The sequence below is a fragment of the Plecotus auritus genome (assembly GCF_963455305.1).
Source record: "Plecotus auritus genome assembly, chromosome: 6".
In the NCBI taxonomy this organism is placed as follows: domain Eukaryota; kingdom Metazoa; phylum Chordata; class Mammalia; order Chiroptera; family Vespertilionidae; genus Plecotus; species Plecotus auritus.
This window is the reverse complement of record NC_137773.1, coordinates 52,605,526-52,618,117: the sequence shown is the minus strand read 5'-3', so window position 1 is coordinate 52,618,117 and position 12,592 is coordinate 52,605,526. Positions and strand designations below refer to the sequence as shown.

The window sequence follows — 12,592 nt, the reverse complement described above, 5'->3', positions numbered from 1 at the left end:
CTGAACCGGATCTTTCGTGCCCGATATTAACTGCAGAGATGGTTGCCATGGAGCTGGGGCGGTTGTTTGGGGGAGGGGGGGGGCGGTGTTCAGGTGGAGATAGAACAGAAGGAGAAGACAGAGGTACCCTGAGACCAGAGCAGTGCCCCAGGAGGTGCACACGGATTGGCCAGAACCCAGTTTCTAAACGTGAGGGCCGGCCTTTTCTTCCTGGAACCTGCTCTGAGATGCAGTCCTCCGAACCGTCCTGTCCTTTGTGTTTTCAGGCAGAACATCTCACCAGCTGCTACTGGGGCGGGAGCAGCAACGCGCTGGACCGGCATGACCCCAGCCTGCCTTACCTTGAACAGTACCGCATTGACTTCGAGCAGTTCAAGGGGATGTTTGCTCTTCTCTTTCCCTGGGCCTGTGGTGCTCACTCCGACGTGCTGGCCTCCCGCTTGTTCCAGTTACTAGACGAAAACGGAGACTCTCTGATTAACTTCCGAGAGTTTGTCTCTGGGCTAAGTAAGGATGTGAAGTGGCTGCATGATCTGGGAGGGCATGATGGGTAGTAACACCTGTGGTGCGCAGTGCTGGCTGGCCCCACTATATTATTAAATCATTGCCTTCGACATTAGGTAGCCCCCACCACTAGTTAAAAAAAATCAGAGAATTTGCAAGACAATAAAATGCCAACCTAAACACTGAAACCACAAACCATGATAACTTTACGGGAGAAAAAGAAATGTTTGGGCAGATTGCTTTTCTTTGACCAAAAAAATTATATTTTGATTATATGTACAGTGTTTCATTAAATTTCATAGAAGCATTTCATGATGTTTTTAATACCACACAGCTCCGCAGTCCACAGGGCAGCCTTTTCTCTCGGTAGTGGGGAGTTAGCGGGGAGGAAGGACCATGGCTCAAGAGAACGCACACCCACCCCTCACCAGCAGCGTGTGGTTTCCGCCTGGCAGCCTCGCTGTCTGACCTGCTCACTGCCCTCTATCCTAGTGGACTGTCCTTCACTTGGCATTGAGGGGAAAGGCCACCGCGTCGTTGAGCTTGGCCGACGGATGTGAGTTGTGGGTGTAGCAGGCATTGTCAGGCTGCCAGAATGAGATAAGAAGGAAAATTTTTTTTTCTAATTGTGCCACTCAGTGACCTTGGGCCATGTGCTTTAAAAGGACATGCCTGAGGAGGATGAAGGTGGCAGGCACAGAGCCAATGATGGTTCCAAAAGTGCCCTGAACCTTTCAGAATAGTGACTGGAAGGCTGAAAGGCCAGAGAAAGCTGATGGTCTCCAAACAGGCGAAGAGGTGTAGATGAAATTACTTAGGTAAGAAAAAATTACTTGTGTAAAGTACTCATAAATCGGGGGACATGGAGGAACTAGCCTTGGTTAACGGCAGGTACCGTTCGGATGCTGTGGACTTTGTCCTTAATCACTGCATCCAGACAACAGCCCTTTGAGGTCATAGCAGTAACGGAGTCCAACATGTACACAGCACTGACTCTGAGCCAGACATTGCCCTCATGCTTCATGTGCATTTCATGTGCCTAAAGGACACGGCAAAGCTGTAGTTCAAACCCAGGCCTCCTGGAGGCACAGTGTGTGCTGTTACTGTTACTACCTACGTGCTTATTATTAGATTTCTCGTTTTCAGTTAAAGAAATGGAAGCTCAGAAAAGTTAAGTAACTTGCTGGGACATTTATCTGTTATTGAACTGAACTGGATGCACAGTTAGCACACGCTGGGCCCAGAGTTCGCATGAGTGCTGTCTCAAAAGCTCATGTTTTCCTAATTACTCTATGCCAAAGACAGCAAACACAATGTTTTGTTTTGAGGGAAGAGGAGGTATTAATTTTTAAGTACACATTGAATACCTAAGTGCATTCGGCTTTTTCAAAAAGTGAGACAATCTAGAAAGGGCTAAGGACCCCTTTGACCCTACCCTAACTTACTATTACATTGGTGTCTATGAAAAAGGGTTGTTCTTTTTGAAATTATCTTTGAACAAGAACAAGGAAGAGGGAAAAGAGAGGTTCTGCATATAGAACGTGATAGAAATAAATATAAATACTTCATTTACTTAGTGCAGGCAACTCCAATAAGAAAAATACTTTCCAAAACCTTCAAGCAAGGAAAGAGAGCCCAAAAGAGAGAAAACACGGAAAAAGAATACACACACTTCTTAAAATGCAGGGAGTTCTTGAGCAGAGCAAGCCGCCACCCAGATGACTGGGAGAATTCTGAGCTGCTGTTGGGTAATGGGTCAGGTACAGTGATGGAGACAGACAAGTTGGCCATGAAAGCGAAATTCTGTTCAAGTTTTTGAAAATTAAAACATGAATTCTGGTGAAGATGGATCTGTAACTTTAATAAGAATCCCCAGAAAGATTCCTCTAGAAATCTGAATAATAAATGGTGTATAATGGAATTAGAAATAAGGGATTGCTATCATCAGCCATGAATTAGCTATATCTCCTTCTCCGATTGTGTTGCCGAAAGGTAAGAGTCTCTAAACACATCACAGATGCCATGATGCAGCTGGTCATTGGACAGATAACTCATTGTGAATGGAGAAGGTGGAAGCATCTGAAGTCGGTGATTGTGTGACTATCTGAACACTGGCCCCAAAGTGCAATGTTTAATGAGTCAGTTTCAACTGAGCGTCCTCTAGTACCGTGGGCTTGGTATGAACCTCTGTGATTGTTTCCTAACCGACTCTCCCAGGGTCACAGAGTAAGTACAAAGGATTTGAAACCAGGAATCCTGGTTCCAGAGCTCTTAACCCAAACATGCCCTGGCCAGACCTCTGTCACCTAGAGTCTTGGTTTCAACTTGTAAAAAGTAGACTTTCCCAGGTAATGCTAAGCCTGGAGGAGTTTCTAACGGTGCATTTCATGTTGGTGTTTTTGGAATTCTAGGTGCCGCCTGCCATGGGGACCTCACAGAGAAACTCAAACTCCTGTACAAAATGCATGTCTTGCCTGGTAAGTGAGCCATACACAGCAGCACACGCACGTAACCATGACCTGTTTGCCAATTTTTGATATACAAAGTCACTCACTGGTCACTAAGAATGAACTGAATAATGACGCTCTACCTAACTTCCTGAGTCAGCTCCTTGAGTCTACAGTCATTTACCTGTCAGAGTAGGAGCCGTGTTGACAGCAAAGAGTAGTCTCTGCAAGAGAAAGAATAACTAGCATTTGGTACCAGGTGGAATTCCAGGAACTCTGAGATGTTGAATCTAGGGGCAGTAGTTCTAGCCTTGACAGAAACAAGTAGGAAAGATGGATGAGAATGTAAGTTTTAAACAAGGTTGGCCTCCAGCTGGGATCTAGCTAACAAAATAGAGCACAAGTTGGCATTAGGATAGAGATAGGGTAAAACTCTAGATTGTGACCCTCCCCCACCTGTGTACCTTCAGCACCTCATCCTGCCCTGGGTCACTTCCTTAACGAGTACAGCACAGGGTCAGCAGCGTGGCCCTGCCTGTGTGAGAATGACCTTTCCTGCCCTCTCCAGAGCCGTCCTCTGATCAAGACGAGCCAGATTCTGCTTTTGAAGCAACTCAGTACTTCTTTGAAGATATCACCCCAGAATGCACACATGGTAAGTGGCTTTTCTCACTTATTTCTCTTCCACAGAGCCCTCTGCCACTGGAAAAAGTTACCTCCAAAGCTAGTCAGTCAAAGTATACGGATATGCTTGCTTGACATGTTACTTTAAAATTATTTTTTAATTACAGTTTATATTAAATATTTCTTTGTATTAGTTCCGGGTATACAGCATAGTGGTTAGACAATCATATACTTTACAAAGTGTTCCCCCTGATATTTCCAGTATGGTACAGAGCTATTACAATAGTACTGTCTTCCCCATGCTGTACCTTACACCGCATGACCATTCTGTAACTGCCAATCTGTACTTCTCAGTCCTTCACCCTTCTCACCCAGTCCTCCAACCCCTACCTCCCATCTGGCAACCTTCAGTCTGTTCTATGTGTCTATGAGTCTGTTTCTGTTTTGTTTGTTCGTTTACATTTTCTTTCGATTCCAGGGAAATCATGTGGTATTTGTCTTTCTATGATATGTTACTTTTCAAATTTTTGAATTTGGGCAACTATCGGGGGCAGGTACTTCAGCCTACTGAAGGGACCATGAGCCTCATGTCCACTAGCTTAGAGAAGACACGTCCACCGAGCTGTGCACTCTGCTCCCCTCTCCCTGTCGGTCAGGCTCAGTAAGAACGCCATGCTGTGACTATGCTGCTATCCCCAATGTGGACAAGCATTTGTATCAGAAAGTGTTCTCTCAGATCTGCCTTTGCTGTGTGACAGGTGTCTGCAAACTCCAGCCCGTGGGGCCAAATCTCACTCAGAATGGTTCTGACGTTTTTAAATGGTTTCTTAAAAAATCACAAGTAATCTTTCATGACATGGGAAAGTTATATCAAATTTAAACTTCAGTGCCTATAATAAAGTTTTATTGGAACACTGCCAAGCTATTACTCATTTGTATGTTGTCCATGGCTGCTTTCATGCTACAGGGGTGGACTTGGGAGCTGGGGTGGAGACACCCCGCCTGCAGGGCCTAAGATAGAGGGTGGGCAAAAGTAGGTTTATACTTTTGAGTACACGAAACACAGAGTTTATCTTTGTATTATTAGTTGTTAATTATTGTACTATTTTTCACACGAACAACTACCTCACCCTGCATTTACTGTCTGGCCCTTTACAGAAAAAGTTTGCTGAGTGCTGCCTATGTGGTTATTAGGTCTACAGAGACATGATCCATCTCGTTGTGTATATCCCCAACTTATTATATTAAGTCCTGTACTGCTTTGTCTTGCAGAATTAAGCAGCATCTCTCAGCTTGCCACGGCGGTGGGTTATCTGCCTTCTAATTCATCTTGAGGGCAGCTTCATGGCTTGTCCAAGTTTGACAGTAAACATGGGTTGCTCCTGAGTCCTTTTGCCTCTTAAATCTTGCCATCCCAGAATAAGCACAGCTTAGACCCGCTTTTAACTGTGAGCCCTAAGTCATTGAGCAGAGGAGTGAGCCAGACCCAGACTCCCTATTATTGGCACTAGGAACTGAGGGTCAGCACTTTGGACAGAATCTGTACTATTACCTAGGTGACCTCAGGCATCCAACTCCAAAGGTACCATTGCTTTGTGTTGAAAATTTTAAAAATGGATATAACATATAAAATACGCTAAAGACATCTTTAAATCTTATAATGCAAAAGGTAACTAAAAATATCTTGAAATATTTCTTTTCAGTCCTTTTTATTCGTATATGTAACTAGAGGCCCGGTGCACGAAATTCATGCATGGGGGGGTGGTGTGGTCCCTCAGCCCAGCCTGCACCCTCTCCAATCTGGGACCCCTCAAGATGTCCGATTGCCCATTTAGGCCCAATCCTACCGGGATCTGGCCTATACGGGCAGTCGGACATCCCTCTCACAAACCAGGACTGCTGGCTCCCAACTGCTCGCCTGCCTGCCTTCCTGATTGCCCCAACTGCTTCTGCCTGCCAGCCTGATCACTTCCTAACTACTCCCCTGCCAGCCTGATTGATGCCTAACTGCTCCCCCTAAATGCCCTCCTCTGCCAGCCTGGTCACCCCTAACTGCCCTCCCTTGCAGGCTTGGTCCCTCCCAACTGCCCTCCCCTGCTAGCCATCTTGTGGTGGCCATCTTGTGTCCACATGGGGGCAGGATCTTTGACCACATAGGGGCAGCCATCTTGTGTGTTGGAATTATGGTCAATTTGCATATTACTCTTTTATTAGATAGGATAGAGGCCTGGTGCACGGGTTGGGGCTGGCTGGTTTGGCCTGAAGGGTGTCCTGGATCAGGGTGGGGCTTCCCTTGGGGCGTGGGGCGGCCTGGGCGAGGGGCCTGTGGTGGTTTGCAGGCTGGCCGTGACCCAAGGGGAGGCCCTGGTATCTGGGATTTATTTATCTTCTATAATTGAAACTTTGTAGCCTTGAGTGAAGCCAAACCTGCTCGCTCTGTGGCCACAGCCATTTTTGTTGGATTTATTTATCTTCTATAATTGAAACTTTGTAGCCTTGAGTGGAGGCCTGGGCCTGCCAGGGTGTACGGAAAGCTTGGCTTCCTCCATTGCCAGAGAAACTCAAGCCTTCTGCTCGCCCTGTGGCCGAAGCCATCTTGGTTGGGTTAATTTGCATACTTGCTCCTGATTGGCTGGTGGGCATAGCTTGTGGGTGTAGTGGAGGTACGGTCAATTTGCATATTATTCTTTTATTAGATAGGATTATAGTCACATTTGGGATCAAACTGCCTATGCAGTTTTATATCCTGTTTTTTTCACTTCAAATCCAGTAAGCATGTTACCACATCATTAAACATTCTCTAAAAACATGGTTTTAAATGGTTATATACTATCCATTGCATGGGCTTACCATACAGTAGTTTTGAATATCTATACTTGTTTGCTAAATTATTTCAACTGGAAGCGGAGAGGACTTTCTCAATGACATATAGTACGTTGTCCTCACTCTGTCTTCAAAGCAACTGGGATTACTTTGACACTAAATGCAGTCAAGGTCATTTGTCGGGCAGACAGGCACCTTGTGGATGGTTGAAGAAGCGCTGCAGGCCCTCCCACCGCTGACACTGATGGGAAGCTGGGTGCTGTCCACCTCTCTCTTTCAAAGTGCTCGTGTGCTTTGTAATATCCTGCTCTAAGAAGGAAAATAAAAGTTAAAAGTGGTTTTCCTGAAAGTCGTTTTTTCAAAATGCCAGATTATAAATTAGAAGGAATTTTGGAACATACAACATTTGTTTTCTTTTATCAACCTGGGTTTTAGTTTCTTCTTAGAAAGTGAGTTTTTGGTCTTTTGTGGGGCCTGACAGAAAATCCATCTCCTGTATGCACAGTTAGGATGGCAGTGTAACAGAGCGGGAGGGAAATAAAGATTCGCCGGGGAAAGCACCACCCCTTTTTCTGTACTGAAGATGATGAGATGTCATCCCTTTATTTCCTGGTTGTACGTTAAATCCCAGTTGTGATAAAGAATCCTGAGGCGGGTATTTCTTCACCTAGAAATAGGGTTGCCAGATAAATTACAGGACAGCCTGTAAAATTTGATTTCAGGTAAGCAGTCAGCCGTTTGTTTAGCATGTGTGTCCCAGGTGCTATTTGGGACACACTCTGCTAAAAAATGATTTGTTGTTGATCTTAAATTCAAATTTAACTCAGTGCACTGGGCTTTTATTTTGATTTGTTTTTTGCTAAGCCAGGCAACCCTACCTAGTGGTTTCTCTGTTTCCTATTACAAATGCTAAATGTATGGGTTTATTACATACAGTCTACTTTTTCTTCTGTCTGTTCTTTGGCAGTGGTTGGCTTGGATAGCAGAAGCAAGCACAGCGCAGACGATGGCTTCGTTACTGTGAGTCTGAAGCCAGACAGAGGTACAGGCTCTCTTCCATACATTTACCTTGTTGCGGGTTGGACACTGTTTCTTGGCATTTGAACACTTATTTCTCAATATCTGGGTTTTAGGGAAGAGGGCAAATTCTCAAGAAAATCGTATTTATCTGAGGCTCTGGACTACAGAAAACAAGTCAAAATCAAAGAATGCAAAGGATTTACCCAAATTGAATCAGGTAAGCTCTCAACAGTTCAGTCCATTCATATTAAACCTGACAACTCTGTTTCCTGATCGTAGGTAAATATGGAATAAATACTCCTCAAAGGCAATGGTAGCTTGGGCACTTAGGTAGTATCTGTTTACACCTACTTTATGCATCAAAAATATGCTCAGTTGTGAGAAAATGACCTCTCAGAGAAAATGTGAATCACAAAATATCCAATTTTGAGAGTCCACACCACATCCCAGTCATTAGAAATACCCTTAGATACTCAAAAGACCAGGCTGAGCTGTTTTCAGATCTCTGCTCAGCTATGAAGATGTCTGACATTTTTTTCTTCAAAAGCTGATGTGTAATGAGGGAGATGAAACAACACAGGTAATTGAACACAGTATGGACGGGCTGACTTTCCTAACAGAAAACAGATAAGCCATCTGGGTGAGGCAGGAAGGCATTTCTCTGTCCAGGGCCCCAGCAGAGGTGTCGGGGGAGAGGGGACCTGAGCTAACCTTGGAAAAACTGACAGGCCTACCCAAGGGTGTAGGGGTTAGATGAGATGAGATCTGGGATTTCCCTAAGATACTTCAACAAAGGATGAAACGTTAACGAAGCAACTGTGTAACACAGTCTTAACTAAGGGATGGGTATGTGAAGGTTCATCATTTCATTCTTCCCGCTGTCACCGATGTTGCAAGTTTTCCAAATTATAAAAGATGGTACCCTCCGTAAGAGACTTTGGAGAGCGCACCAACCCCCCTGCACAGGATTTTTGGGGATCTTTCAGGAGTCCTAATGCCAGGTGGCTTTGCAGGCCACTTCCGTCCTGTCCGTGCTCCCCGGGAGATGCTGACATTCTCTGTGCTTTCCCAAATCCCTCCCAGGGGCAGTTCATCGAGCTGTGTAAGACCATGTACAACATGTTCAGCGAGGACCCCAACGAGCAGGAGCTGTACCACGCTACGGCGGCGGTGACCAGCCTCCTGCTGGAGATCGGGGAGGTGGGCAAGCTCTTCATCACCCAGCCGGCGAAGGAGGTCGGCAGCGGGGCCAGTGCCCAGGGCATCCTGGGCGTACCCTTCTCCAGGAAAGGGCCGGGCCAGCCTTACGGGGTGGAGTCCGCAGAGCCCCACCCGGCCAGCTTGGCGGGCGACAGCGAGGAGCACTCCCTGGGAGGGCAGATGGAGGACATAAAGCTGGAGGACTCCTCGCCCCGGGACAACGGGGCCTCCTCCTCCATGCTCATCTCCGACGATGACACCAAGGACGACAGCTCCATGTCCTCGTACTCGGTGCTGAGTGCCGGCTCCCACGAGGAGGACAAGCTGCACTGCGAGGACATCGGGGAGGACACGGTGCTGGTGCGCAGCGGCCAGGGCACCACGGCGCTGCCCGGCAGCACCTGCCTGGACCGCGACTGGGCCATCACCTTCGAGCAGTTCCTGGCCTCCCTCCTCACAGAGCCCGCCCTGGTGAAGTACTTTGACAAGCCTGTGTGCATGATGGCCAGAATCACCAGTGCGAAGAACATCAGGATGATGGGCAAAGCGCTCCCCTCGGCCAGTGACTACGAGATCTCGGCCTTGTCTGGCTGACCCGCCTTCCCTGGGAGGGGGTGGGGGAGGAGGGGCCAGGAAAGGGTCTTTTTTATGTTCTTCTGTCTTGAGGTTTCTTTCTTTCTTTTAAATTAAATATTTATTAGTACCCGGCTCGAAACCTCGTGTTTTCATAATATAATACAATGCAAACTGTGGGGAAAATATTTAACACCTTGCTGTAGGTATAGGACTCTCTCTTGGTGGGGGAAGGGGGATTTACCAGAATACAGTATATTCAGTGAATTCCAAAAAAAAGATGAATCTGTCTGTGATATGTGTGTATTATAACTTCTTAGTCTTGCTGTTGAGCTGTATACATGGTTAAAAAAAAAAAATAGTGCTGCTAATGCTAAATAAGGCAGCAACTTTGTGTAGTTGGGCTTTTTAAATAAAATCAGAGCTGTAAGGAAAAGGAAATGTTCTTAAATGGAATGGGCATTGTCAGCTGGGGTAAATCCTAGACCACTTTGGGGAGCATTAAAACTATTTTTTAAGATTTGAAATATATTTCATAAAAAGTCCTCTATTCAAAAATTATATTCCGCAGATATTCCCCTCAAGGGGAAAACATTTGAGGTTCTAAACAGAGATGAAAGTGTGATTTTTTATATAGTGCCAGATTAACGGTTCTATTTGGTCAATTCGGACAAATTTTGCATTTAAGAAACCAGCTATTATTTGTGTCAGCTGCCAGAATTCAGAGAAAAGGAACAGCCTTTTGTTACAGAGAATCAAAGTGGCGACAAAGATGACTGAGGGCTCAGGATTTTTTTTGCAACGGGAGGGGAAATAGAATAAAAGTACTGATGCTTCTGATCCTGGATTTTCAGCTTCTTGTTACTCATTACAAATAAAGCAAAAAAATAAATAAACTTTACCATTTCCATACTCTCCGTAGATTCCAGAAATTTATGCCATGTATCACATATGATCATCTTTCCAATTAAATCAATGTAGAGATCACGTAAACGGGGAAAAAACCCTGCAAGATAACGTAACAATGTTTTAAAGCAGAATTTGTCACTTTATATAAAGCATAGTATGCGCTGTCTATTTCCTGAATGGATGTGGAAATGAAACTAGCACATCTGCACTTTGGAGTCATGCTTTTTTGTTACTGTTCTCACTTCAGATGTTGGAGGTTCTTCCCTTCTTGTGGACTTCATCACCATGGTCACATTTCCTTTGCTTCTTCAGGATATTCCTTTCAACGCATTCCTTTATGTTACTGTACATTGTGTCCTTATTTTAGCGGTCGCCGTTTTTTTTTCTTCAATTTTGTTTACAGAATGATTTTTAAACTGTCAAATGAAGTAGTGTTAACCTCAAATAAGATAAATGTGAACAAATAAAATACATCAGATACTCAGATGTGACTTCTATGGGTGTTTGAGTTCCTGCTTAAGGCAATAACAGTCTTCTTTTAACAACATTGCAGGGGAAATTATATTAGGCAACCATTTTGACTAAGTAAACATTTTTATAGGCAAGTGTTTTGAGATAAGAAATACAGTGTGTAGTGATGTGCATATGAAGGCATGCATTTAAAATAAGGAAAGGAATTTTATTAGTTATCTGGTTACTTAAACTGCAGAAGTGAGTAAAGGGTGAAAATTCATGTTCCATTCTTTTTTTTTCAGTGTTTTAAATCTTTATTGTTGAAAGTATTTCATATGTCCCCTTCCCCCCCATTGACCCCTTGTAGCCCTCCCCGCCTCCCACCCCAGGCCTTCACTGACCTTGTGTCATTATTAGTACACTGTCATGCCACCCTTGTTTCATTATTACTAGTACACTGTAATACCATTTGTTACGTATTTAAGCGAGTGACTAGCCATTTGTTTGACTTGATTCTAAGGTTGTTACACATTCTTGCATCATGTGTTTCTATCTTTAAAGTCACTTGAAAGATACCTCAGGAAATAACTTTAAAATCCAATACTTTCAGGTTGAGGGTGGGGATAAGCATGTGTTTAAATGTGTAGCCCTGTCCTGGCTGGTGTTGCTGAGTGGTCAGAGCCTCAGCCCACCCATGGAAGGGTTCAGGTTCTACCCAGTCAAGGGCACGTACCTGGATTGCAGGTTTGATCCCCGGCCCCGTTGGGGCACGAGCGGGAGGCATCCAATCCATGTGTCTCTTCACATCATTTCTCTCTTCTCCCTCCCTTCCTCCCTCCCTTCCACTCTCTGAAAAGCAATGGAAAAAGATATCCTCGGGTGAGGATTAACAGGAAACTAAATAAATGATAAATGGGTAGCCCTAGATCAGTGGTCGGCAAACCGCGGCTTGCAAGCCACTTGCGGCTCTTTGGCCCCTTGATAGTGACTCTTCAACAAAATACCACATGGGGGCGCGCACGTACAGTGCGATTGAAGGAGTACCCTAATTAAGTTAACAATGTACCTACCTATATAGTTTAAGTTTAAAAAATTTGGCTCTCAAAAGAAATTTCTATCGTACTGTTGATATTTGGCTCTGTTGACTCATGAGTTTGCCGACCACTGGCCTAGATGAATGAGAGGAGCCGGGACTTCCCGTTGTCACGGAGAAAGGCGCTCTAACCTGAAAGCGTGTCTCCTGAGGCTGCGGTAACTGTCAGTTGTGCCAGCACATCACATCACATCACGGTGCTTCCGGTGTGGCACAGCTTACGCTCTCAGGGCCCGTGTCAGTCTGTTTGCTTCTATAGTATGCGAATGGAGGAGCCCTGAGCTTCAGACGTGACAGTCCAGCTTGGTCTCTGAGACAAGTAGGTTTGTCAGCTCATCCCTAAGGCAGGCAGTGCGTTTCAAAAAAAAAAAAAAAAAAAGATTAAAGTTCCTGTCTAGCTTTTAATGGTTGGGTTATGTCTCTTTAGCATCTCCGTGGGTTATGCTCTTAGATTTCAGTGTCTTGTGATTTACCTTCTGTGAGTGGTCACTTTCCATCTAGCTCTTATGATTTGTTTCCCGTGCTCGTGATCGCTCCACCCCCGCGGCTGGTGGGCTCAATGTCTCTGTCCTGAGAGACTGGACCTGGCGTCCCAGTCAGTCCCGCTACAGAGCGCTGGGCCCCACCTCCATGGAACAGCTCTCCGAGAGGAAACCATGAAACAGAACACGGCAGGTAAGGGGGGTGGGGGGGATGAAAACCTGGAGCCAGAGTGCTGGGCAAGTGAGTGTGCAGGAACAATGAGTGCAGCAAGAACAGTGAGTGTGCAGGAACAGTGAGTGTGCAGGAACAGTGAGTATGTAGGAACAGTGAGTGTGCAGGAACAGTGAGTATGTAGGAACAGTGAGTGCACCAGGAACAGTGAGTATGTAGGAACAGTGAGTGCGGCAGGAACAGTGAGTGTGCCAGGAACAGTGAGTGTGTAGGAACAGTGAGTGCACCAGGA

The 12,592-nt window shown here is 45.3% G+C and overlaps 1 protein-coding gene across 2 annotated transcripts in view; it reads left to right on the top strand.

Annotated features, from left to right (window-relative positions):
* TBC1D9 (TBC1 domain family member 9) overlaps window positions 1–10,584 on the top strand; it is a 93,672-nt gene extending 83,088 nt beyond the window's left edge. For both annotated transcript variants that reach the window (XM_080676934.1, XM_080676933.1), the window contains 6 exons: window positions 267–507; window positions 2,916–2,981; window positions 3,520–3,606; window positions 7,366–7,440; window positions 7,532–7,635; window positions 8,502–10,584. In XM_080676934.1, coding sequence (XP_080533060.1) covers window positions 267–507; window positions 2,916–2,981; window positions 3,520–3,606; window positions 7,366–7,440; window positions 7,532–7,635; window positions 8,502–9,212 — 1,284 coding nt within the window. In that variant the 3' untranslated portion in view covers window positions 9,213–10,584. The remainder of the gene's footprint in view (window positions 1–266; window positions 508–2,915; window positions 2,982–3,519; window positions 3,607–7,365; window positions 7,441–7,531; window positions 7,636–8,501) is intronic.
* The last annotated feature ends 2,008 nt before the right edge of the window (window positions 10,585–12,592 follow it).